The following is a 27,351-nucleotide window of genomic DNA, read 5'->3' as shown; positions in this document are numbered from 1 at the left end:
CTTATTTATTTGTGCCGTTTACCATGATCACCGAGAGTGAAAGTGAAAAAGAAAATCCCAAAATTTTGGGTCGCCACCAGAATAGAAGGAAAAATCTATATTGGGGGACAATATATCCAGTGACAACCAGGAATTCCCTCAACTTTGGAGAGATTTCCCCTCACTTCCCGTTGCGACTATAGGACAGAATATATAGGGAAATCTCCCCAATGGGACACAAATGGCAAAAAAAAAAAAAAAACTGACAGGGGTTAAAACGTTGCCTTAACCCCTTCACTCCGGCATAACACACATATGCAGCCTCTACACTGGACTTTTTTTTTTACATGGGGCCGCATATGTGCGTTTCTCCCTTTGTGCTGGGAGGGCGCTGCACGACTTCTGTTGAATGAGCATGCTGGAAAACTAACAGCCAACCAGCTTCTGATCAGCGCTCTCTGCCAATGGCCGTGATCGTTGGTTACGATTATAGTGCCAGAATGACTTGCTGAGATGGGCAAAAGAACCTTTATGTCAATATTTGCACAATATAGTTTCTGAATATATATATATATATATATATATATATATATATATATATATATATATATATATATATATACACACATACACACACATATACACACACACATTACCTGTGCAGTAAGTTGTCCTTCCACCATTGTTACTTGTTGGTATGGAGAATTTGGTTGAGCCAAGCACTGCATCGGTAACATCTGTGCCAAGGGTATCTGGAGAGGAAACACAAACAAACTTAGAATATGGAATTTAAAGTGGATGTAAACCCTCTCGGATACCCAGAAACAAAGTTTTACATGTATATCTGCGGTCTACAGCTTTATATACACTTTAGAAAGTGCACATCGTGTTAGAAATATTTCTTGTTCCAGCACTGCATGTGGGGTCTTGGCATACACTAACAGCTGATTGGAGAAAACGCCCCCCCCCCACCCCACTGTCACTGTACTAATGACAATGGCTGAGAAGGGGGTTACCAGCTAGGGCAATGAAGAGGTTGTGTGCCTAACAATGTGTTTTGTGTGTACAGTGTGCTGCTTCTAATAGATCTCTACTTTGCAGGGACAGCAAGCTACAGAGAAGATCGAGGACCATCCATTCCCCAATATCCTCTAACTAATGAACCCAGATGCGACCATGACTTAATCACTTATGGTTTAAGAACTGCACTTGATTAGCTGTATTTGAGGGCGTGCTATAAACAGTGACTACACCAAACACGTGAATATCGCCGCAAAAGTCAAGAGCGGGAGCAAGAATTCTAAGGCCATCATTCACGATTAACTCTACAATGACAACCGGTAATGGCTTTTAAAGTGCCACCTATAATAAAAATTCTAGGTACATCAGATTGTCACCAGATTTCACAGGCACGCACAATTTTGAGTCTTGACAGGTTAGGTATCTATATACGCGACACAGCATTATCTTATATATTTTAAAAATGGTATTATACTGCGTTTGTGTGCACTAAAATGCCTTTAAGAATTTTTTTTCTAAAAATTTACATTTGATAAAAACGCATTATATTTGTGCAGCAGACATAACAAAAAATTCCAACAGCACCATTTTATTCTTCAGGGCCTCTTCGTTCAGAAAATATATAATGTTCAGGGGTTCCCAGTCTTTTTTCTAGCCGATTTTAAATGTGTATAAGTGTGGAAAAAATAACTTGTCTAACACAGCTCTAGAAAAAAACAAAACCTGCAGCCCTATAGTTTGTAAAACTAAGCCTACCGTATATACTCGAGTATAAGCCGACCCGAATATAAGCCGAGGCACCTAATTTTACCACAAAAAAAATGGGAAATATACTCAAATATAAGCCTAGGGTGTCCATCTGCATGCCTCACTGTGGCCGTGTCCAAGCCTCACTGTGGCCATGTCCAAGCCTCACTGTGGCCATGTCCAAGCCTCACTGTGGCCATGTCCAAGCCTCACTGTGGCCATGTCCAGACTGACGTTTAACATGGGAGTCTATGGAAGGGGTGCCCGGCTTAGAGAAAAAAAAAAAAAAAAAATCAGTGCTCCCCAGCTGTAGGTCCCCCAGACAACAAACATTGTACACTTGTAGAGGAGAAATGGGGCTACATGTGTGCCAAGTTCTGGGTCCAGAGGACCTACGACCGGTCAGTACTGGGTCCCCAAAGTTACCGGAGAAATTACCATTTAACATGGGAGTCTATGGAAGGGGTGCCCGGGTTTGAAAAAATGGTGCTCCCCGGCTGTAGGTCCCCCGGACAACAAACTTTGCACACTCGTAGAGGAAGAGTTGGGCTACAAAATAAATGTGCTGAAAAACTTGGCTTTAGACACTTTATTGAAAGCACATATTATCTGCTACCTTAAAATGACTACCATATTTTCCGGCATAGAAGACGACCTCTTGGATGCAAAAAAAATGCATCCAAAGTCGGGGGTCGTCTTATACGCCGGTACCTGTCTTCGTCAGGCTGCGGGCATCCATGATTTAAAAGCCGCGCCTCCTCAGACTGTTCCGCGATTGGCGGACGAGAGGACATCCGTGATAGGCAGAACACTGAACAGAGGCCCTGCTGGGAAAATGAGTGTTCCGCCAATTGCGGAACAGTGAGGAGGCGGCGAGGCTTTTGAATCATGGATGCCCGCAGCCTGGAAGCCAAAATCTGAAAAGAAAGTAAGGTAGGGAGATCGTCTTGGCCAGGACAGTGGAGGCACAGTGGAGGCATGTAATGTAATGGCACAGTGGGGGCATGTAATGTAATGGCACAGTGAGGCATGTAATGTAATGGCACAGTGAGATCTGAAAAAAGCCTGTTCCCGTCAGCAGTTGTTCCCGCTACCCCTCAGCTTCCAGAAAGACTAGTAGGAAGGGGGTAGTTATACCGTGAGTATATCCCAAAACCAACATTTTTCCTGGAAAAATAGGGGGTCGTCTCATACGCCCAGTCGTCTTATACACCGGCAAATACGGTAAGTTTGCAGATTGGACTTATTGCTAAAAGATAAATTGGGACCAAGGAAGACCATGTGCACTGACTGGGCTTAGCAATGGGCATTACATTTGTAAACGGAAGCGGAAAATAAATCAGGGCTGGCTGTGTATAATATTCAGAAAATGCCTGAAAAGGTTAATTTTTTGGCAAACAGAACAAGCAAAGCATCAGGGAGATGAAACCGTTTAATCAAGGGTTGCAGACAATGGCAGCATTAGTACCGAGTAAGACAATGGCGGTTGCTTCAGGTAATTAATACTGTTTTTACAGAACCGCATACTATTCAATAAACAAAAGGGATGGGAACGGTCTATTTAAATTCACTCCTTTTAGCGAGGTCCTTGAAATGCCAGTGATCAGGCAAAACTATTTTTATTTCAGCGACGGATATAATAAAATGCTTTTATTCAGCCATTTGTTTGCCGACTTTTTCCATTGATGGACAGTAAATGGTTCATTCCTATTTAATTGGCTGTGTATAGAACAGCAATCAGTATAAAAGACGGTCTCACTCGAGGGTCTACTTGAGAAACCTATTGAAGAGAACAAGTGAATACAACGCATTTTGGGGAATATCTCTCTCCCTTCCTCAGGGCTGGAGCAGTGGATGTAATTAAAATAATGATTAGATGCAACAGGACAGTGTATATCAATTCCAGTCCTCAAAGCACCCCCAAAGGGTCATGTTTTGAGGCTTCCCATTATTTTGCACAGGTGATTTGATCAGTTTCACTGCCTTAGTAATTACCACAGCGCTTCATCTGAGGGAAATCCTGAAAACATGACCTGTTGGGGCACCTTGAGGACTGGGATTTGAGAAATACTGCAATAGGAGGAGACCAAAAATTTGAGTTCCACCCAAAAGTGGAATCTCCACTTATCTGCCCCACCTTCTGGTGGAGAGGGGCAAAGGGTGCCTGTTTTTGACAGGTACCCATCCCCACTTCCGGGAGACCTCGCTGCGGTGACATCACTCGGAAGTTCAGCCCCCCTCCTACTTCCTCTGCCACCAGGCCAGTTAGAAAGCACAGTGCGCTTCGCACATGCTCAGTAGGGAACCGGCTGTGAAGCCAAAAGGCTTCACGGCTGGCTTCCCATACCAGGAATGGCGGTGGCAGCACCCGAGAGCCAATCCAAAAATCGCCTGGGGTTCCGAAAAGACGTGATCCCTGGACAGGTAAGTGTCCCAATATTAAAAAGTCAGCAGCTACAGTATTTAACTGACTACGCTTTAAGCCAGCCATACATGGAGTCCTGCTGAACCAGGTAAATTTTGATCTATGTATGGGCACCCTGGATGTACAACCAGCCTCCGAAACTATTACTGCCGCTGGCTATAGCTGGCAACACTAATCATTGTGTTCTGCTGGCAGGGAAGGCTACCCACCAGAACACAACACAGTATTGCAGGAGAAATTCCCCCATCAACACTGACTGAGTTGGCGGAATCAAGCAATTAGCGTTGCTTCTATCCATGGTGGAAGGAAAGAAAGTTGCAGTCGATGGAGCTTGATAAACCATATCGTAATGGCAAATCATGCCAGTAGTGCAACTGTGATAAGCCTTCATCAAGCTCCACTGTGCGTCCCCTATTGCATCTCTTCGCACTGCTCCAGACTTGAGGAAGGGGAGGCATTTTTCCAAAAATATGTTTGCTTTAACTGTTACCTTCAACACGCTTCTCAAACAGATCCTTGAATGAGACGATATTTTACACCAAGAGTTCCTCTACACCCATCCAAGCACTGAACCTCCTGTTTTTACACCAACAGAGAGGTTGCAGCCCAAGACTGTAGAAGGGCCTGCTGGAGGTCATTTTGTTGGACTCTGGCGGTGCTCATCCTGTTCCTCCTTGCACAAAGGAGCAGATACTGGTCCTGCTGATGGGTTAAGGACCTTCTACGGCCCTGTCCAGCTCTCCTAGAGGAACTGTCTGTCTCCTGGAATCTCCTCCATGTTCTTGAGCAGGGGTGCATGTCAAACTCAAATTTCATCATGGACCGCATCAGCATTATGATTGCCCTCAAAGAGGATGGTTGTATCTGTATGATTAGATGTCCAGCATATCCCCTCTACTTACATTAGATGTTAAGAGCAACCCCCACCATCAGAAGTTACGTCCCCCACTCTCTCTTACATCACAGTGTACCCCCCTTTCCTTATGCTGCTGGGAAGAAGCTGGATGCATTGCTTGAAAGCAGAAAGTAAGGGTCGGGAGTAGGACCAGAGGAGGGCTGGAGCTCTCCTGCAGCTGCCGAAGAGGTGCAAGACCCACATGAAATGGCCTGGAGGGCCATATTCGGCCCACGGGCCTCGTGTTTGACACCTATGCTCTTGAGACTGTGGTGGGAGACACAGCAAACCTTCTGGCACTGACACGTATTGATGTGCCATCCTGGAGGAGTTGAACTGCCTGTGCAGCCTCTATAGGGTCCTAGGAATCACCTTGTGCTACCAGTAAGGACACTGACCCTAGCCAGATACAAAACTAGTGAAAAACAGTCACAAGAAAGGAGTAGGGGAAACAAAATGTCAGTTGTCTCCACTTGTAAAACCATTCCTGTTTTGGAGGGTGTCTCATTGTTGCCCATCTAGTGCACCAGTTAATTTCATTACACCAAAAGCAGCTGAAACTGACTAACAACCCCCTCTGCTACTTAACTGACCAGATCAATATCCCAGGAGTTTCATTGACTGGATATACTCCGATTAAAAAGTGTTCATTTTTTTTGAGCAGTGTATAATAAGTGCCTTTACATATTAGCTAAACGGATTCAATACATTCTAAGCGATTCACCAAGGGAATTTATTTTCCTAAAATGTATATACACCCATCAGCCATAGCATTATGACCACCCACCTAATATTGAGTATTGCCCCCTGTGGCAGACCTAGCCGGGACAGAGGCTTTTGGAGAGGACTGAATGCTAGCCTCTTGCCTTCCGATCATGGGCCATGGATTTTAAGGGAACAATACTCTCTGGCGAGGTGTATGCCTGGGGACATTGAAGTAATGTTACTTTAGATTCAAGTCATTATGTATGATAATGTATCATCTACTGTGTGAGGCTCAGTGATAACAAGTCTGACCTGTAGTGAAATCCTCATTTAGGATCACAATGACCAGGCTGCTTAAAGGGATTAGTTAATTAGCTCATGTTAAAGGAACACTAAAAAGGGATTTTTTTTTTTTTTTAAATAACAAACAAATGTTATACTTACCTCCACTGTGCAGCTCGTTTTGCACAGAGTGTCCCCTAACCCTGTCTTCTGGGGTCCCTCGGCGGCTGTTTCGCTCCTCCTTGCAAAAGCTTTCCACCTTCATGCGAGCGCGCTCCCGTGATACAGCGGCGGGCATAGCTGCCGACTGTATCACTCGTCCCCGCCGCACCGCGTCATCCGCTGTGATTGACAGCAGCACCAGCCAATGGCTGCGCTGCTATCAATCCGTCCAGCCTAGCCAATCAACGGCCAGGCTGGGAACCAAAGAGGATCACGTGAACGCGCGCGGGACTTTTGAGGGGTCAGGTAAGTAAAACGGGGGTTCGGGGGGGGGGGGGGGGGGTGGTGTTTTTTCACCTTAATGCATAGGATGCATTAAGGTGAATTTTTTTTACCTTTAATTAGGTTTCTGGTCACAGGTGTATTTTCAGAGTAATGTGAGCAGGAAGTATGCACCTCCTCCTTTTACTGTATACAATTTCAATAAAATCGGATTCCTGCTTGACCCTCAACACAGAGCCTTTTCTCCTACTTGGGGGAGAATTACTTGTATGGGTTTCTTGTTCGGCTGATTGGAGTGTCCGATAGCTGCCTTTGTGTACAGGAATGGAATGTCCTAAACGACTTTAACCCCTTTCATACTCGGGGTGTCGTTACACCCCCTTTTGCTAAAAGAGCCCTGACGCATTGAGACATGGACACCAAAGTAACATCCACATGAGTGGCTGGACCCAAGGTTTCCCAGCAGAACATTGCCCAAAGCATCACACTGCCTCTGCCAACTTGCCTTTTTATATCGCATCCTAGTGCCATCTCTTCCCCAGGTAAGTGACGCACACACACCCAGGCCATCCACATGATGTAAAAGAAAAAACAGGATTCCTTACACCAGGCTACCTTCTTCCATTGCTCAGTAGTTCAGTTCTGATGTTCATGTGACCATTGTAGAAGCCTTTGTCTGTGGACACGGGTCACCATGGGCTTCCCAACGCCATACACAACAAACTGCGATGCCCATTTTTATTTTTTCTGCTTTCACTACATCAATTTCATGGACAACATGTTAATTTGCTGCTGAATATATCCCACAAATTTTCAGATGCCAATGTAACGAGATATTGCCTTTTCCAGTCGGTGGTCATAATGTTTTGGCTGATCTGTGTATATTGCTATGTGATGGCAAAATTGAGGAAAGGAAATTGGACAGCCGCACTCCGAAATAACTTAAAAGAAAGTGGTCTTTTATTTTCAACTGTACACACACAGTCACTGCAACCACAAAGACAGAACAGCCGATGCGTTTCACACTCGTAATTAGTGCTTAATCATGGCTTTGCTATGTGAGTGTTTGTGTGTATATATTATATCTATGTATATCATTAGCTGGGTATTGGGAAAATCACTAACACAGAGCACTGGGAACTGGTGTGACACTACAAAATCTGTACCAAGCAAAAAGCTTACAAGTGACGTTTCAACAACCCAGAAAGTGTAATAGATCATCTCTGGTCCACTGCTGCAAAATGATCACACAGCTACTGTATATGTATACTGTATATGTACAAAGCTACGGAGGAGGATCGGGCAAATGTAACCTCCAAGGAGGAATCAGCTCATCGTCAGGTATGGAAGAATGGACCCCATCTTCCAATGACAAACAGATCAGAGAACAATCTTCAAACACCATTAACAAGCAAAAGAGAACAAGTGAAAACCAAACGTCAACCTAGGCTGGAATCTGTAACTGTCATATCAGCCCCTCAGTGCTATGCACAAAGAATTAGAGCCAGGTGGAAAGTTTCTATTTAAGTCTATACTTGAGGTTGCTGCACGCTCCATAGTAGGTGCTGGAATTTGATCAGAAGCTTCCTCCCCTCGCTCTCTCTCTCTCTCTCTCCAAGTTGCCAAACTGGGCACCCATTCTAGAGTTTCCAATATGGATTGTATACGAGTTTGCTAAATTCTAACTTCCAACCTTCACACCCCTCACTGTCAACATCTTCAATAACCAAGTGCATAAGTTGATCCTCCAAAAGTTCTTTAACATTCAAATTGAAATTACCCATAATACACAGCTTATACATTTCAGCCAAAAAAAAAAAACATTGGGTAGGCCATAGACAGTGTAAATTTATTTGCTGCAACCACGGGTTGCAGCAAAGAAATGTGTACGATTCCCCTATCAACACACAGACAGTGCTGAAAGGGGAATCTGTCCTGTTGAACCATGGTCTTCTCACGGCAGGGAGGCGAATGGGGGAAGAAGTCGTCCCCAAAGTGAGAAGACAGTGATCATTGCTAGCGACTATAGCAGCCGCTAGCAATAATCACAAGTGAATCTGGCAGGCTGGTGGTACAATAGTTGAGCGATCAACCTGTTACATTCAGTCTGCCCACACATGGGTCGAATCATGGCTGGTTCCTGCAGAACTGACCGATTCAAACCTTCTATGGCAGGGATATGCAATTAGCGGACCTCCAGATGTTGCAAAACTACAATTCCCATCATGCCTCTGCCTCTGGGTGTCATGCTTGTGGCTGTCAGAGTCTCGCTATGCCTCATGGGACTTGTAGTTCTGCAACAGCTGGAGGTCCGCTAATTGCATATCCCTGCTCTATGGGATCGGCCTAAGGCTTCATTCACACCATGCTGATTTATTTCAATGGGCTGTCCTGTGGAAGAGAAATGCACAAAAAAAGTCCCTGACTTTTGGAAAACCGTGCAGCACCATGCATTAGCCGATAAAAACAAAAACGAAATCCGAGACCGATCTCTGCAGTATTGAGAAGTCTATGTAGTCTTTATAACTAACAGCTGCAAGCTGAAGCAAAATGAGAGAAGGGAAAAAAAATAAACAAAAAAGGAAGTCCACTGTATCAGGAAGCAGAAGCAATCTCCAGGATATGTACAAGAAGAAAAGAATGCAGGCGCCTCTGAGTGCACACTGTTAAAATATAATTGTAAGTCACAATACAACTCACATTTAGTAATAAGATGACAGGCACATCTTATGATTGTTCATCCAGCGATGCATCCATAGCACTGGTATGCAACAAAAAGCCGTCCTGGCCAGCAAGATGGTGGTATGGTGAAGACATGAAAACGACCGCTGGGATGCTCCTTGGACCGCAGCGCTGGTCGGGATGACGTCACTGGCATGCTCACATTTGAGTGGGCGCACCCTGGTGGTGGGAGTAATGCACGCTCCTTTCTCAAGCTTGAGAGAGGAGCGTGCAATCATCCCACCACCAGGGTTCACCCGCTCAGAAATGCATCACGAGCACGCCAGTGACGTCATCCCGACCAGCGATGCGGTCCAAGGAGCATCACACCCCTCATATTCGTCTCTCCTCCACCATACCACCAATGGCTCTTTTTACAGACCAGTGCTAAGGATGCATCACCAGACAAACAACCATAAGATGTGTCTGTCATTGTATGTGAATATTACTATTGAGATTTACAAATATATTTTAACAGTCTGCACTCAGAGGCGCCTGCATTGGTTTCCTCTTATGCATTAGCAGATGCATGGGAGTGGGCCCCATTAGGAACTGATAGCACCACAACATGTCTGCTAAAGGACAGTGCATTTCTGTGTTTGTCAGGAAAGCGCTCCCGTTTTGCATGCATTCCTGACACACACAAGTGTGAACATGAGTATGACGGAGGCCCTTTCAAGCTGAAATGCTTAAGCTGTGTTTTATACAAGGGGGACCTCTAAGGCCAGGCGTCAGCAACATCAACTCAATTGTGTATATGGCAACACAGTACAGCATATTCACAACACACAGGACGTTGTCCATCAATAGATTCTTGTGTACAGCCAGTCTGTTGCCAACGTGCCAATCATCTGTCATGCCAACTTGGACAAGACTTAAAGAGGGATTCCACCTGCGATTTTTTTTTTTTTTTTAAGTCAGCAGCTACAAACACTGTAGCTGCTGACTTTTAATAAGGACACTTACCCGATTTACTCGTCCGCGATATCAGCGCCCCCCTCCCCAGGCCGATCCCTCGATCGTGGCAGCTCTCAGCGCCACCATCCTCAGTAAGGGAAACAGGCAGTAAAGCCTTGCGGCGCTTTGTGAATGGGCCGGCTGCTCTCTGGGATGCACACAGTTCCCAGAAGGCAGCGTGCCATATTCACCAGAAGACACGGCTAGTAGGACGGAGGAAGACCTGATGCGGAAGATGAAGAGGCAGATTAGGGACTTCCGCATAGCAACCACTATTTCTGGTAAGTAAAAACGTTTTTTTCTAATTTTTGTAAAAAAAAAAAAAATGAGGGTGGAACTCCACTTTAAGAGCTGTGCACACGGGCTGAATATTGGACGACATTCGCTGGTTCAACAGAAACTGTCCGACATTCCACCCCTGTGTACGGCAGCCGGTCCAACAGAAACCGGCTGTTTAGAAAAGGCCAACCGAAAAAGGTCAGCCGATCGGCTCCTGATCATAGCTCTCAGTCAATGGCTGAGAACGCCGATTGGTGTGTTCTAGCTGGGGGGGCATCCACCCTGTAAGAACACAATAGCTCAGCGGGGGAGATCGATGTGCCAACATTCTCCTCCTGAGCTCTTAAGTTTTTTTCCTTCAGCCCGCTGGGTTAAAAAAAAAAAAAAAAAAAAAAAGATTCTAGTGTGTACAAGACTTGGAGGGAAGGTCTTTTCATGGTCATCTCTTGATTAAATCAGGGTATACAAAGTGTGGCAATTTAATTCCTGGAATGCACGCAGCATAGCGCTTTGGTGGCGAGTCACACTCGCCTGGATTGCAGGCCAGTTGACTCAGACTTTATGGAGTAGTGGAAGAAATAGTAAGTGTGTTGCAATGTTATCTAGAATTGGTGGATTAACATAAAAATTTGTGTTAAAATTTGCCCAAGTGAGAGTGAAACTTGAGCTCTGTTCCGACAGGCTTATGGTGAACATTCCATGAAGAAATCCAGTGTTTTTGAATGGCATAGGCGGTTTAAGGAGGGGCAGAGAGATGTCCACAATGATGAAAGAAACAGGCAGCCAAAAATGCAAAGGACAGATGCAAATGTAAAAAATGAAGTGGTTATGGGAATCTGTTTGGAGGAAAAGACCGGAACTCTGGCCCGACAAGTGGACTCTTCACCATGACAATGCTCCTGCACTTGACGCGTTAAGTGTTTGCGTGTTCCAGGCCCAGAAATCATTACGAAACTGGACCAACCACCTTATTACCCTGACTCAGCACCCAGTGGAAAACAAATTTCAGTAATGTTTCCATGAGTGGGACAGTCACCTAGAAAAGTATGTCACTTCACAAGGGGACTACTTTTAAACGGCGAAACCAGACAACTTTTTTTTCACAGTGCATTCTGGGAATTAAATTGTCACATCTGATTTTTTTTTCACCCCGCTGGTTGAACGATAAAAAAAAAAAAAATTTCACAGAACCCCACATCAACACAAGCGATGTGGGTGCAGCCATCTCCCCAACTGTGCTATTGTATTCTGACAGCTGGGACGTCCTTCACAATACTCAGATCAGCACTGCAGCAATTGGCTGCATGTGCTGATCAAATGCTGGTTTTCCAGCAAGACTGTGACCAGCTAATGCTGAATAGAGAAGGATATTTACCAGGGGTGCCCAACCTTTTGAAGAGCAAGGGCCACTAGAGCGACTTGGTAATTGGTCGCGGGCCACAATATGGGCCCTCTGGTCCGCCCATATAGAAGGAGACAGTTACCCTTCTATTTTTTTTTTTTTTCAGCAGGTCTGATTGGAGGTAGGTGGGTGTAAATGGACACAAGTCTGTTTACATCTACTGCCCCATAGATGTAAATGGAGGAGCCACTGATTGTGCGAAAAGAGGTCCAAGGCTGCTTTCACACTGATGCGCTGTGCTTTACCCACACCGCGGGTGCAATGCACCTGTGGCTTTCCAGCGGTTAGCTGTACTTTGCCATAGATTTCCATTATATCCTGCAGGTGTGGCGCACTGTCTGAAAGCGCACCAAACCTGCAGGTTAAAAGAGTGCATTTGGTATCACTCCGCTTGTGGCAGGAGCCGGTGCTATACAGGAAGCATCAGCTTATGCAGCTCTGCTGCGCAGCCGCTTGCTTCCTCTACCGTCTTCTTGGAGAACACAGATGCTCCAAGGTTGGAAAACCGTGATCTGGGCTTGCCAACCCACCACCCCATAGAAGGAGGTCGCGGGCCACATCAGAGGGCTCTGCGGGCCACTGGTTGGGCACCCCTGATAATTACATACCAAAAATTGAGGCCCGAACAGGCTTGATCTGTGGTTTGTACCACTCCCTTATGGGTTAGGAAGATTTGTCCAGACCCAATTACATACGTGAGCATAAAAAAATAAAATAAAGTATATAATGCAGCCTCCTTTCTCCTAGTTTAGGTAGCCTATCACTGAAAAGGCGATATACTGCACATTAAAGCAAATAAGAGAAAATGTGCCATAGAGGTAAAGGCGGTCCCCTACTTACAAACATCCGACTTACAAACGGAGGGAGACAACAGGAAGTGAGATGAAATCTACCCCATGGAAGGGAAATTCACTCCTGTAAGAGTTATTATGGAAAAAAAGTGTCTCCACTAATGCTTTATCCCCAGTCCATGTTTCCCCAACAATCCCAAATTTTCAAAATCCAATTGTCATTGGGACAGGAAGTGAGGTGATATCTTACGAACAGGGGCACAGACAGCAAAACAAAATGTTACAGGAGTGATAACCCTTCCCTATGCTATCCAAAAAGCTTTAAACTAGATTTTTTTGGCTGGAGCTACACTTAAAAAATGTACATCTTCCGCCTTTCAAACTGATTCAACTTAAAGCGGGGGTTCACCCCAAACAAATTTTTAACATTAGATTCAGGTGTGTTAGAATCACAATCGGGTGTTTTTTTTTTTAAATCGTTGCCGTACATACCGTTTTATAGATATATGTTCACCGCGGCTTCCGGGTATAATCTGCGGGACTGGGCGTTCCTAATTGATTGACATGCTTCCGACCGTCGCATACAGCGCGTCACGAGTTGCCGAAAAAAACCGGACTGCGAGTCGGCTCTATAAGGCGCCTGCGCACCGACGTTCGGCTTCTTTCGGCAACTCGTGACGCGCTGTATGCGACGGTCGGAAGCATGTCAATCAATTAGGAACGCCCAGTCCCGCAGATTATACCCGGAAGCCGCGATGAACATATATCTGGAAGCCGTGGTGAACATATATCTATAAAACGGTATGTACGGCAACGATTTAAATAAAAAACCACCCGATTGTGATTCTAACAACTCGCCTGAATCTAATGTTAACATTTTTTGGGTGAACCCCCGCTTTAACAAAACCTACAGTCCCTGTCTTGTTTGTAACCCGGGACCGCCTGTATTAAAAGTTACAATGCATATGGTTACCACAGCATCGTCTTTCTGAAGAAATATTAAAAAGCTGTATCTGGTTACCACATCCTCATCTGGTTTGCCTTTTCTAACGTCAGCCTCTTTTATATCTGTCACTGAAAATAGACCATTCCTTCTTTAGCAGGGACTCACCGACTGTGTCTGCTGATAGTGTCCCATGACTTGTTGTGGTGGATAGAACTGCCCCATATGGCTGCTTTCTGTTTGTGGCATACCAGGGACTTGCTGTGTGCTTATCACATCATGGGAAGCCGCATAGATGGCACTGTGCTGACTGGAAGTATCGGACAGGGTAACGGAACTTGTTCCTGCATCAGACATGCTATCAGCTGCAACAGAGAAAAATATAGAAGGATTACCTAGGGAAAATCAAACAGCTCTTTTCATACAAAAATTAAAGCAGTCTTAAAACACAAAAGCAAACATTATATCGCAGCTTAACAATTCTTAGATGTGATGGCTGTATTAGTTTTTTTTAGGCTTCCTTGCTTTTATTTTCACCTGGTGATCTTTAGGTAGGACAAAAAAAAAAAAAGCAAAAATGGGCACTATTGTTGTTTCTGGGCTGTACTACAGGTACAAACAGCTAACCTACACATAGGTGATATTGCTGTGATCGCTTGGTGCAGGAGAATTTATTTTGCTTTGTTCTTTGGTAGGTTATGGTTGTAGCAAAAAATATACAGCTGAATTAAAGAGTAAATAAAATAATAAAAAGGTCTGTCTGTAGAGATAGAGAATATATGAATATATATATATATATATTCTCTATATATATATATATATATATATATATATATATATATATATATATATATATATATATATATGAGAGATTGAGCGTTTCTTTGGTTTGCGCAAAAGTTGTAGCGTTTACAAAATAGGGGGTCGTTTTATGGCATTTTTATTAATATTTTTTTTTTACTAGTAAATTTTTGGGACCATTGGCATTTTTATAGCGATCAGTGCTATAAAAATGCATTGGATTACTATAAAAATGCCACTGGCAGGGAAGGGGTTAACACTAGGGGTGGGGAAGGGGTTAAGTAAGTTCCCTGGGTGTGTTCTAACTGAAGGGGGGGTGGACTGACATGGGAAAATGACTGATCGTCTGTTTATACATGGTATGAACGGAAGATCAGCATTTCTCTCCCAGACAGGACCGGGAGCACGCGCCCCTAGTGGCCTGCGCGAGAGCCGACGTATAGCTACGGGCTCTCGCGCAGGGGAGCCGACCTGCTGCCGGCTGGTTGGCAAGGAGTTAAATAAACTGACCATTAAAATTATAGACTGATCATTTGTCAGTGGGCAAATGTACGAAATCAGCAGGGGATCAAATACTTTCCCCCCCCCCCTCGCTGTACTGGCTGCAGTCATAACCTCAGATGCTCTCTCCTACACATACTAGCTGCTGTCATACCCTCTGCACTCATTTACTGTACATCTTACCCACTAAAAAATTCAACATTGTAGTTTCCAACCCTGCCTGTTCTAAAAAATGAGCACATTTCTGCATTTTTTTTTTTTTTAATAAAGGCTTTGAATAAGAACCATTGAGCAGCAATAAACTCATAATTCTCGGGGCTTAATATAAGAAAGATTGTCCTCAAAAAGCCGATTTCCTTTAGAAAGAAAGTAGGTAATAATGAGGTAGAAAATGGCCATCGTTCATTCATATTACTCAACAGACTTGTTGCAATAAAACCCAAGGATTTATTTAAATGCAGGTTTTACAGCGTAAGGAGCCAACTGCCTCAATTACACCTAGACTACTTTAATACAGGTTGAAAAATTAGGAACCTATCCAAGCTGGACCAATGTAACTAGATAAAAAGTGCCATACCTAAAGTTCATCTTTAACCATTTTACTGCCGCTGTAATAGGATGCTCGCAAGCTCACCTTTGCAATAATAGATTTTCATTTTGAGTACTTTTTTGTAATGCTACCCTTTGACTGAAAGGCAACCTCCAATCAATTTCTTTATTTTTTTGCCAAGACGTACACCATAAAAAAAGGATAGGTTTACCTTTTGTAACATGTTACACCCATATTCAGGGTGTAACATGTTACAAACGGACCGGCCCTCACACCTACCTGATTGCCCACTGACAGCTAGCAGGGTTCTTCTCCCTGCCTGCTAGCTGTCACAAATAAAAAAACACACGCCCAGCCGCGTCACTGATTGACAGTGCTCTGTGCATGGGAAAACTACAAGGTTCCGGCAGCCTTTGCAGCTGTCTGCTTGTAGTTTTCAATGAACTACCAAAGGCGCTGTGGAGTGCCGTGGTAGTTCATTAAGGTGTAAAGGTAAATGTTTTTTCACCTTAATGCATCCTATGCATTAAGGTGAAAAAACATCCGACGGTACCGCCCCCGAACCCCTGTTTTACTTACCTGACCCCTCGAAAGTGCCGCACGCTTCAACGTGATCCTCTTCGGTTCCCAGCCTGGCTGTTGATTGGCTAGGCTGGACGAATTGATAGCAGCGCAGCCATTGCCTGGAGCGGCTGTCAATCACAGCGGATGGCGCCGGGCCAAGTGATACAGTCGGCGGCTATGCCCGCCGCTGTATCACGGGAGCGCGCTCGCAAAAGCTTTCCACCATGCGAGCTCGCATGAAAGTGCAAAGCTTTTGCGAGGAGGAGCCGAGACAGCCGCCGAGGGACCCCAGAAGACAGGGTTAGGGGACACTCTGTGCAAAACGAGCTGCACAGTGGAGGCAAGTATAACATGTTTGTTATTTAAAAAAATATATATAAAAATGTTTGCCTTTAGTGACCCTTTAATGCTTCCTGTCAGGTTGCAGCCACTTGCCCGTACAGGATGTACAGGCAGGCAGATACACTGGCAAACCTGCTGGAGACCAGCAGGGCACCGTTTTACAGGCCCCCCGATAAAAAAAAAAAAATGCACATATTACCTGCCCAAAAATGTATGCATTTATGATTTTTTTTTCTAAAAGTGAACTTTTCCTTTAATTTTTTGAACTATTTGTTTTTTGCAGATACAATTATCAAAGAGACACAAACGGTTACATCTCATGCATAAAGTAGTGCAGATTCAATAGTATCTTAACAGACTTGTACGTTATCCTGAGAATAATTACAAACGTATCCTTTAAAACATAGCACATCGCAATCAGACACTGAGAATTCATTGGGAGATTCAGACCTGTGACTGAGGAGCACTGCTGACACTGCTGTTGCTGCAGTTGCTGGCGTACATGTTGATCCACCTCCGTCTCTTCACTTTCATTAATGCCTGGCTGTGTAAAGCTGGCAGTAACGGAGGTGCCGGACTGGAGAGAGGGGGCCCCAGAAGACCTGCTCTGTGAATCTCGGCGTTCTTCTAACTGTCCCGTTAGCAACTTCCTTTCCCTTGTCTTCTTTAATAAGCATACTCGATCCCGTATGGATTTGGCCACAGCTTTACTGTCACTTTCATTGAAAAATCCAGATTTTACCTAAAAAAACAAAGAAGAAGAATTAGGTGATACTTCAAAACATTTAGCTGCAAACTTTTCCATGTAAAGCATTTTGAAACAGGCACAGCCAGAGCCTCAAATAGTGAGGGAAGAATGCCCCTTAAAATTAACTTGATTTGGCCAAAAGGGTACTTAAACCCCCGTTTTACTTACCCGACCCCTCGAAAGTCACGCACGCGTCCACGTGATGGTCTTCGGTGCCTGGCCGTTGATTGGCTAGGCTGGACGGATTGATAGCAGCGCAGCCATTGGCTGGCGCTGCTGTCAATCATAGCGGATGACGCGGCGCGCCGGGGGGCGGGGCCGAGTGATACAGTCAGCGGCTATGCCCGCCGATGTATCACGGAAACGGGCTCGCAAAAGCTTTCCACCATGCGAGCTCACTCGCATGAAGGTAGAAAGCTTTTGCGAGGAGGAGCTGAGACAGCCGCCGAGGGACCCCAGAAGACTGGATTCGGGGACACTCTGTGCAAAACGAGCTGCACAGTGGAGGCAAGTATAACATGTTTGTTATTTAAAAAAAAAAAAAATAATAATCTGCCTTTAGTGACCCTTTAAAGCAGAGCTCAACTCAAAAAGGGGAAGCTCTGCTTGGTTTGACAATTGCGTGGTTGTGCGACGCGGCTCCCAAACAAAAATCAACGTCCTTTGTTTCCCCACAAATAGTTTTCTTTTGGTGGTATTTGATCACCTCTGCGGTTTTTATTTTTTGTACTTTAAACAAAAAAAAGCGACTATTTTGAAAAAAGGTCAATATTTTATACTTTTTGCTATAATAATTATCCCCCAAAAATATAGAAAAAAATATATATTTTTTCCCTCAGTTTAGGCCGATACGTATTCTTCTACATATTGTCAGTTAAAAAAAAAAAAACACGCAATAAGCGTTTATTGATCAGTTTGCGCAAAAGTTAGAGCGTCTACAAAACAGCGGATAATTTTATGGCATTTAGATTTTTTTTTTTTACTAGTAATAGCGGCAATCAGCGATTTTTATCGTGACTGCGACATTATGGCAGACACAATCGGACACTTGACACATTTTTGGGACCATTGTCATTTTTTACAGCGATCAGTGCTATAAAAATGCACCGATTAATGTGAAAATGACACTGGCAGCGAAGGGGTTAAAGACTAGGTGGCGCTGTAGGGGTTAAGTGTGCCCTAGTGAGTTGTTCTTACTGTAGGGGGGATGGGCTGTGTGACAAGACAGTGATCACGGCTTTCGATTACAGGAAGCTGTGATCACTGTCACTAGGCAGAGCGGGGTGATGCTTGTTTACATCAGCATCTCTTCTTTCCTCCTCACCATGAGTCGATCGCGGGTATCCCCGTGGCGATTGAGTCTGCGGGACCCGCGAACAGGCTCACGGATTTTGCAGCGGGTGCCCGCCCACAATGCCGCTTCCTTAAAGGGGACGTACAGGTACGTCCTTTTGCCCAGGAGAGCTATTCTGTCGACGTATAAGTGCGTGCGATGGTCAACAAGCCGTTAATGAATTTGCATTTCAATCCATCCAGTTCTAAAATGTATAGAGCTCTGAAGCTCAGCACAGCCCTGCCTGGCAGGGCAAAGGAGCCCGATTTACTGTGTTCCCTCCAGTTTAACAACATTATAGGCCTTGCCCCTTTCCCGGTCGGTGACTAAACGATAATCTTCTGGCCCAATATGTGCATTTCAACATGTGTGCATCAGATGAAGAAAATAAAATGGCTCCCGCAGCAAAAGGGTTAATGTAATCATGCCTATGAAACAAGGAAAAACGCATATGTGGTGTCCGTGTGCCGCGCACCCCGAAAATGCAAAAACAAAAATGGGAAGGTCTCCCAGTGTTTTTTTTTTTAGCGGCATTATGTTCTCCATAAATAGGAGTGGTTGGATGATATTGAAGTTGAAATCTTTACTTGGTTTCAACATTAAATTACAATAAAATGTACAACATGGTTGGAGCATTTGTAAAATAGTGTAGATAATATACATATAGTACACTCTGATTATACATGAATATAAAAATAACAGTGGCAAAAATCAACGATACAATACATGTTACATCGTAATTCAATTGGTTTCCGTACGAGTACGTGGACGCGTTTCGACCTAAACTGTCACGGTCTTCTTCAGGGGAATTGTACTCACTCAAGGGTTAATGAATTAACATGTAATCAGAGATGGTTGCTGAGAAGTAAAAATGATCCGAAGACCCCCATAACAAGAGAAACCCCCGTTCCGCCTGACGGGAAACCCACCAAACCGGGCTTACAAGGAGTCACAAGTGTGGACCATAGGGGGGAGGAGACGACCGGACGACACATAGGCTCCATCCTAATGTATGTATGGAGGGAGCTGTCCCAGGATCACATGTAATCATGCCTTTACAACGAAATAATGCCAATTGCAGTCGCAAGATCTCACCATTTCAAAAGCCACTTCTTCTGGATTGTCGAGATCCAAGTTAAAGCTGAACTCTATCGCTTCATTGTCTTTATGTTTCCCTTTGAGTTTTTTGGGATCTTCCACCCAGAGTCTCAAAGCTAAAGAGGCGTTTATGCCGTCATCTTCCTCTGCCAGTTCTACCCGCAGCCCGGTGTCTTCAGCAAAAAAGGCATGGTTTAAGAGTTCCTTGATAGACAACCTAGACCATGAGAAACACAGAATCAAAAAGGCTCACTCGCACAAAGTCAATATAAAAGAAAAGACATTCAAAGACTAAAACAATTAGAGATGTTAAAAAAAAAATTGAAAGCCTGATCATAGAAAATAAAAATGTATAAGCAACAGTAAGGCCCCGTACACACGTCTGAGGAACTTGACGTGCCAAACACGTCGAGTTCTGTGTTGAAGCCGCCGAGGATCTCAGCGAGCCAACTTTCCTCATTGAACAACGAGGAAATAGAGAACATGTTCTCTATTCGGCCCGACGAGTTCCTCGTCGGCTTCCTCGGTGAAAAGTGTACACACGACCGAGTTTCTCGGCAGAATCCAGCTCCGATCGAGTTTCTGGCTGAATTCTGCCGAGAAACTCGGTCGTGTGTACGGGGCCTCAGCCAGCTTTGCAGAATATTCCACATAAAAAGCAACTCCTTTCAAAAACATCTGACTGTAGTGAGCCGATGGTCAATCCTGACTTACATTCCTCGATGTTCAGAAGCCAGCAGTGAGATCCATCCTCTTACCACGAAGTACAGATGTAGCAAGGATTTCAGCCAAACTCCTGTTATCACGGAGCTAAAGCCGGCCATAGATCGTTCAAATCTCGACCGTTCCCTGCTGAACTAGACGAAATTCAAACCATCTATGGGCAGGCTGAGTCGATTAATTGATTTGGGTACAACCAGCATGCTGGATTTTAGCGTGTGATTAATGTCAGCAGCTATACCCGTTAGCAATAATTACTTTGATCCCCTGGCCAGGCTGGCTCCCCGCACCCTGTAAAGGAGATCACAACAGCTCTACAGGTAAGGATTCCCCCAACATTGTGTTGATGGGGTAATTGAGCGATCTACAGCAGGGTTAGGCAACCTCGACACTCCAGCTGTGGTGAAACTATAAATCCCATCATGCCTCGGCCTCTAGAAGTCATGCCTGTGATTGTCAGGGTCTTGCAATGTCTCATGGGACTTGTAGTTTCACCACAGCTGGAGGGCTGAGGTTGTCTACCCCTGATCTATGGCCTGTCTAATGGCACACGTACACACGATCCACGAAAACTGTCGTCCGAGGAAGAATCGCACGATAATCGGATTGTTGGTACAGAGCTTTCGAGAGCCGATCACAACAATTCAGCGGATATTTGATCGGACACACGTGACAAATTTTCTCGTACAATACCAGAGTGTACATTTTTGTTTAGTCAGTACAGTCGTCGTCCAAAAATACAAATACATTACATGACATCACTTCCGATTTTTTTATCTGTCGTACGAGAATTTGTGACTTTGGTAACTTATTAAATTTCTACTTGCGACTATTAAGCGAAAAAAAGTCGGACAATCTGTCGTCCAATTTTCAGATTGTGTGTACAGGCCATAAGTCTCTGAATAGTTACGTAGAAAATCCATTGGATACAGGTCAATTAAAAAAAAAAAAAAACAGAGTAACCACGTGTGTGTTCATTTTCAGTGTTTGTACTCTAAAACAGTGGTCTCCAAACTGCGGCCCTTTGCTTGCCCTAATCTGGCCCTTGGAGCACTATCCCCCCCATAGTGAGACACTATTCTGTAGGGATGCACATCTTCACCGGTCTCACGATTCGATGCGATTACGATTATGAAGTCCACGATTCGATTCCGCGATGCATCACGATTGTAGCGCAAAGTGTGCATGGCTCTCCCCCCAAAATACTAAAGGAGATGATCAGAGACTGCGGGCATAGTACAGGAGATGATCAGAGACTGCGGGCATAGTACAGGAGTGGATTTGCCTTTAGTAAATGAACCCCACTGTGTCCCAGGGAACTGGATGCTGCTGCTCACAGGACCCGATTGCATTGTAGAGCCCAGCAAAGGTGGTGGCATGATGGTGGTGGAACCCCCTTCCACTGACTGTAAAAGTAATCTAGGGGCTTCTTAGTCACTAAGATTATTATATTATTATTATTATAATACAGGATTTATATAGCGCCAACAGTTTACGCAGCGCTTTACAACATCAGGGAAGACATTATAGTTTCAATACAATTTAAAACAGGAATGATCAGAGGGCCCTGCTCAATTACTTTTTACTTTGTGCAGAATCGCTGAGGCTAAAAAATGATATCTTGATCATTGCTGTAGCGATGATCAAGATATCACCCTTACAATCCAGCAATGTACCAGTACGTCGCTGGACAGGAAGTGGTTAAAGGGAAGTGGTTGGGGGGGCACATGTTTACTGCCCCCCCAAATGCAAGTGTAAAGCAACATCTCACTGAATCTTCACCAGCATTATGAAAATCACAGAGGCAGCACAGTCAGCATGTGTTCGTCATGGATCTGTCAGTGTCAAATGGCTTTTGGGTTCTGACTTTGGCTGTACTGTGCGTTACAAACTTTAACCCAGTACAGCCATAAAGTAAGCACCCAACAGCAATCTGACACTGACAGGTCATTACAGAGCACATGCTGACTAGCGACTTGTGTAGTATCAATGCACAGAGCAGGCAAGTATAACCACTTTTTTTATTAACGTTGTCTTTGGTATTAATTTACCTACCTGGAAAAATGTTTACTACAAAAAATAAATAAAAAAAAGAGTTACATTTTCTAATTCCAAAGTCCACATTTTAGGTCACGTGTCAATCACGCTGTGAGCTAATTAATCACAAGAATGGGCTTTTCGCTCTGCTTTGTATGTAACCCTCCTGCAGAAATGCCAAGCCACAAATGAAGTGTTTAGTTGGCTCCTTCTCTTACCTTTCCGTCTTATTCTGCCGAATACAGCTCTCTATAATTTCCTTTACCTCCGGATCCGTCACTTTGTTAAAACTGGCAGGTTTAATACCCTATACGGTCAGCAAAGAAACAAATTGTTAGGTCTCTAGAGGAAATTTTTAGGACATAAACAAAAACTTTTCCCATGGGCCGCATTGTACAAAACAAAGGTTTTGGGTTGGCAACAGGATGAATAAGCAACACCCATAAAAATGACTCTAAAGCTGGCTTCACACGGGTTGTCTGATGAGGTCCACTTGTCATGAACTCTATGGGGTGGCGGATGTCAGTGGACATGTGTCTGCCGACACCCGCCGGCATTCGATCTGATCCTGTCTGCCAAAAACAGACAGATGGTGGACCCATCCATCTGGCGGGTCGGATGACAGTCAGTTTCCATCTGATAACCCCAAAGAGAACAGCGGGGCTGTGTCTGCTCTGCATAGTAGAGTGGACACGGACCTGGCATCTGCCTGCTCAGTGGGGATCAGCGGAGAGGCAGATGCGCATTACAAAGACCGCCCGTGTGAAACCAGCCCAACTTCCCAGCCTTTCTAATGCAAAACGCAGACCATGTTAAAGGCCAACTCCACATTTAATCTTCCTCTAAGTAGTTTGTTTGGGACAAAGGAAGTATTAATTGCACCAACAAGCATGCTGTATTACCTGTATGTAACCTCCGCTTACACACACTATACAGTGCTGTGTTCTGGCAGCGGGACAGGGACTTCCATCCCACTTCCAGAACAAAATCAAGTTGGACCAATCGCCATCACTGGAAAGCTTTGCATTTTACAAATGAATACAAAGCTACCTCCAATTGCCCGAAGCAGGATGACATCACAATCTCCGCCTCAGCCAAGCAGAGGAAGCTTTGTATTCATTCACAGAAAGCAAAGCCTCCCATGAATGGCTGAGCAGGACTTGGCTCGACTCTTCTTTGTTCCAGGAGCAGGGTGGTAAATCTCGGTCGAACACAGTGCTATATACTTTGTAGCTGAGTCTATACTGAGTGCCCCTGTAAGTGCAGTAAATCGTTTGGGCCAGCTTGGTCCAAATTAACCATTTAAAGAGGCATTAAAATTGTGGAGTTAGGCTTTAAAGCTTGTCAATCTGGAAAAAACTTTACCCACAAAAAACAAACAAAAAAAACGTTCATACTGAGATACGCAATTTAATAAACTGCCTCTTCGCAAATGCAGTCAGCTAATGCCCAAAAGGCATGGGTTCTCAAACATTTCAACAAGCCTCAATAACAATACACTTTTTGAATTGTAGATATCCTATCTTGACATTGGGTGGAACCACTGAACTAAGCAGGCAATTTTCTTGATGTCCTTGTGAGATGATGCACTATCTATCTATCCATACTGAGAACCTTCTATTTGGTGGTGGGTATGGCCGACCCCAGAGGTAGACTGTCCTGGGGGGGGGGGGGGGGGGCGAAAGTATGGCCGACCCCGGAGGTAGACTGTCCTGGGGGGGGGGGGGGGGAGTATGGCCGACCCCGGAGGTAGACTGTCCTGGGGGGGGGGAGGAGTATGGCCGACCCCGGAGGTAGACTGTCCTGGGGGGGGGGGGGGAGGAGTATGGCCGACCCCGGAGGTAGACTGTCCTGGGGGGGGGGGGAGGAGTATGGCCGACCCCGGAGGTAGACTGTCCTGGGGGGGGAGGAGTATGGCCGACCCCGGAGGTAGACTGTCCTGGGGGGGGAGGAGTATGGCCGACCCCGGAGGTAGACTGTCCTGGGGGGAGGAGTATGGCCGACCCCGGAGGTAAACTGTCCTGGGGGGAGGAGTATGGCCGACCCCGGAGGTAGACTGTCCTGGGGGGGAGGAGTATGGCCGACCCCGGAGGTAGACTGTCCTGGGGGGGGGGGGGGGGGGGGGGAGTATGGCCGACCCCGGAGGTAGACTGTCCTGGGGGGGGGGGGGGGGGGGGGGGGGGTATGGCCGACCCCGGAGGTAGACTGTCCTGGGGGGGAGGAGTATGGCCGACCCCGGAGGTAGACTGTCCTGGGGGGGAGGAGTATGGCCGACCCCGGAGGTAGACTGTCCTGGGGGGGAGGAGTATGGCCGACCCCGGAGGTAGACTGTCCTGGGGGGGGGGAGGAGTATGGCCGACCCCGGAGGTAGACTGTCCTGGGGGGGGGGAGGAGTATGGCCGACCCCGGAGGTAGACTGTCCTGGGGGGGGGGAGGAGTATGGCCGACCCCGGAGGTAGACTGTCCTGGGGGGGAGGAGTATGGCCGACCCCGGAGGTAGACTGTCCTGGGGGGGAGGAGTATGGCCGACCCCGGAGGTAAACTGTCCTGGGGGGGAGGAGTATGGCCGACCCCGGAGGTAGACTGTCCTGGGGGGGGAGGAGTATGGCCGACCCCGGAGGTAGACTGTCCTGGGGGGGAGGAGTATGGCCGACCCCGGAGGTAGACTGTCCTGGGGGGGAGGAGTATGGCCGACCCCGGAGGTAGACTGTCCTGGGGGGGAGGGGGGGGAGTATGGCCGACCCCGGAGGTAGACTGTCCTGGGGGGGGGGGAGGAGTATGGCCGACCCCGGAGGTAGACTGTCCTGGGGGGGGGGGGGGGGGGGAGTATGGCCGACCCCGGAGGTAGACTGTCCTGGGAGGGGAGGAGGAGTATGGCCGACCCCGGAGGTAGACTGTCCTGGGAGGGGAGGAGGAGTATGGCCGACCCGGGAGGTAGACTGTCCTGGGGGGAGGGGGCGTATGGCCGACCCCGGAGGTAGACTGTCATGGGGGGGGGGGGGGTGTATGGCAGACCCCGGAGGTAGACTGTCCTGGGAGGGGAGGAGGAGTATGGCCGACCCCGGAGGTAGACTGTCCTGGGAGGGGAGGAGGAGTATGGCTGACCCCGGAGGTAGACTGTCCTGGGAGGGGAGGAGGAGTATGGCCGACCCGGGAGGTAGACTGTCCTGGGGGGGAGGGGGCGTATGGCCGACCCCGGAGGTAGACTGTCATGGGGGGGGGGGGTGTATGGCCGACCCCGGAGGTAGACTGTCCTGAGAGGAGAGGGGGGGGGGGGGGGGGAGTATGGCTGACCACAGGGGTAGACTGTTCTGGGTGAGGAGTATGGATGGACCTTGAGGGAAACCATTTTGGGTGGCAGGTATATGGAATCTTTAGGGAGATGGTTCTGGAGACTCAAATGGATGGATCTTGAGGGGGACTGTTCTGAGTGATAGGTATTGATCTTGAGGGGGACTGTTCTGAGTGATGGGTATTGATCTTGAGGGGGACTGTTCTGAGTGATAGGTATTGATCTTGAGGGGGACTGTTCTGAGTGATAGGGATGGATCTTGAGGGGGACTGTTCTGAGTGATAGGGATGGATCTTGAGGGGGACTGTTCTGAGTGATAGGTATGGATCTTGAGGGGGACTGTTCTGAGTGATGGGTATTGATCTTGAGGGGGACTGTTCTGAGTGATAGGTATTGATCTTGAGGGGGACTGTTCTGAGTGATAGGTATTGATCTTGGAGGGGGAGTTGACTAAGCAGATAAGAGGCGCCTTTAGATAAAAACAAGCTGTGCAGCTTTAACTAAAGTTAAATAAGTCCCTTTATATATAGGTGTATGACATTTACATCATCCAGTCCTGCCTTGTTGATAGGGCATTGCCAAGACACTGCCAGCTGTTACTGCTCACTCCCACCACCACAGGAGTGAGCTCCTAAACTCCTGCACGTGTGGTGCACTATCCATCGGCGTCTTGTCGAGTTTAGAGATACTGTAACAGAGGAGAGAGTGCATGGGAGGGGGGTTTATGCAGCCGAGAGTGTCTTAGCAACATCCTAGAAAAAAGTCCGGACAGGAGGATGCCACCGTTGGGAGTTTTTCAGCCAGGCTTTGGGAGGTACTATTGCAAGAGCATTGCTTAACTTTGGTTAATGTTGCACAGTTTTTATCTACAGCTGCTCCTTATCTGCATAGGCAGTTTTTTGGGGAAAAATTAAGAAGAACCCTTTAACAAAATGCAGAGAAATAGCGCAGGATAGGTCTCCAATTAACCCATGGCTACAAAGTATTGGCTAGCGACTCGAAACCTGAAAGCTTGGCATGTTTTATAGCTTATCTAGCATAAGCCAATAGTATTTGTCATGCCAACACAGCAATTAAAAATAAGAAGCACTTACACACTTATCTTGCAGTAATTTCTTTTAAAGATAAGATAATTCAAATTTGGTATTTTCACCGTACCTACTATGCAGCTATGAGACTACAAAATGGGAAAGTTGCCAAATTACAGGTTTTTAATGCCAAAAAGATTTGAGCGGTAAATTCTTGGATGTGTACTGAGCAGCGCCAGGAACGAAAGTTTATGTCACTTGAAGGACTTTTTGAAACATTTATTGGCTTAAGAGTACCAAATACAGTCAGTGCTTTTCAGGGGGGGGAAAAAAAGCCTCCCCTTTTTTAGAGCTTGAGCAGATGTTAAAGCGGTGCTCCACCCTAAAGTGGAATTTCCGCTCATCGGAACCCTCCCGCCTCCGGTGTCACATTTGGCATCTTTCAGGGGGGAGGGGGGTGCAGATACCTGCAAGTAGAGAGTCGCTTCCCATCCAACCCCCCCGGCTCCCAGAACACATCAGGGGACCAGTGAGTACGGCGCAGCGCGCCTCGCGCATGTGCGGTAGCGAATCGGGCACCGAGGCCACAACACTTCACTCACGAGGATGGCGTTGGGGGCAGCAGAGAGATGAGATTGCTCGTCTTCTGCTGCCGACGTCGCTGGACTCCAGGACAGGTAAGTGTCCATTTATTAAAAGTCAGCTGCTGCAGTATTTGTAGCTTTTAATATTTTTTTTTACAGCGGA

General features: G+C 46.1%; 1 protein-coding gene across 1 annotated transcript in view; it reads right to left on the bottom strand.

The window, feature by feature from the left end:
• WNK3 (WNK lysine deficient protein kinase 3) overlaps positions 1–27,351 on the bottom strand; it is a 216,159-nt gene that overhangs the window by 93,847 nt on the left and 94,961 nt on the right. The window contains exons 6-10 of the mRNA XM_040325190.1: positions 22,503–22,591; positions 19,525–19,744; positions 16,799–17,090; positions 13,759–13,955; positions 636–731 (exon numbers count right to left, since the gene is read on the bottom strand). Of these exons, the coding sequence (XP_040181124.1) occupies positions 636–731; positions 13,759–13,955; positions 16,799–17,090; positions 19,525–19,744; positions 22,503–22,591 (894 nt within the window). The remainder of the gene's footprint in view (positions 1–635; positions 732–13,758; positions 13,956–16,798; positions 17,091–19,524; positions 19,745–22,502; positions 22,592–27,351) is intronic.

The sequence above is a fragment of the Rana temporaria genome, chromosome 9 (assembly GCF_905171775.1).
Source record: "Rana temporaria chromosome 9, aRanTem1.1, whole genome shotgun sequence".
Lineage (NCBI taxonomy): Eukaryota > Metazoa > Chordata > Amphibia > Anura > Ranidae > Rana > Rana temporaria.
This window is presented reverse-complemented; position numbering and strand designations above follow the sequence as displayed.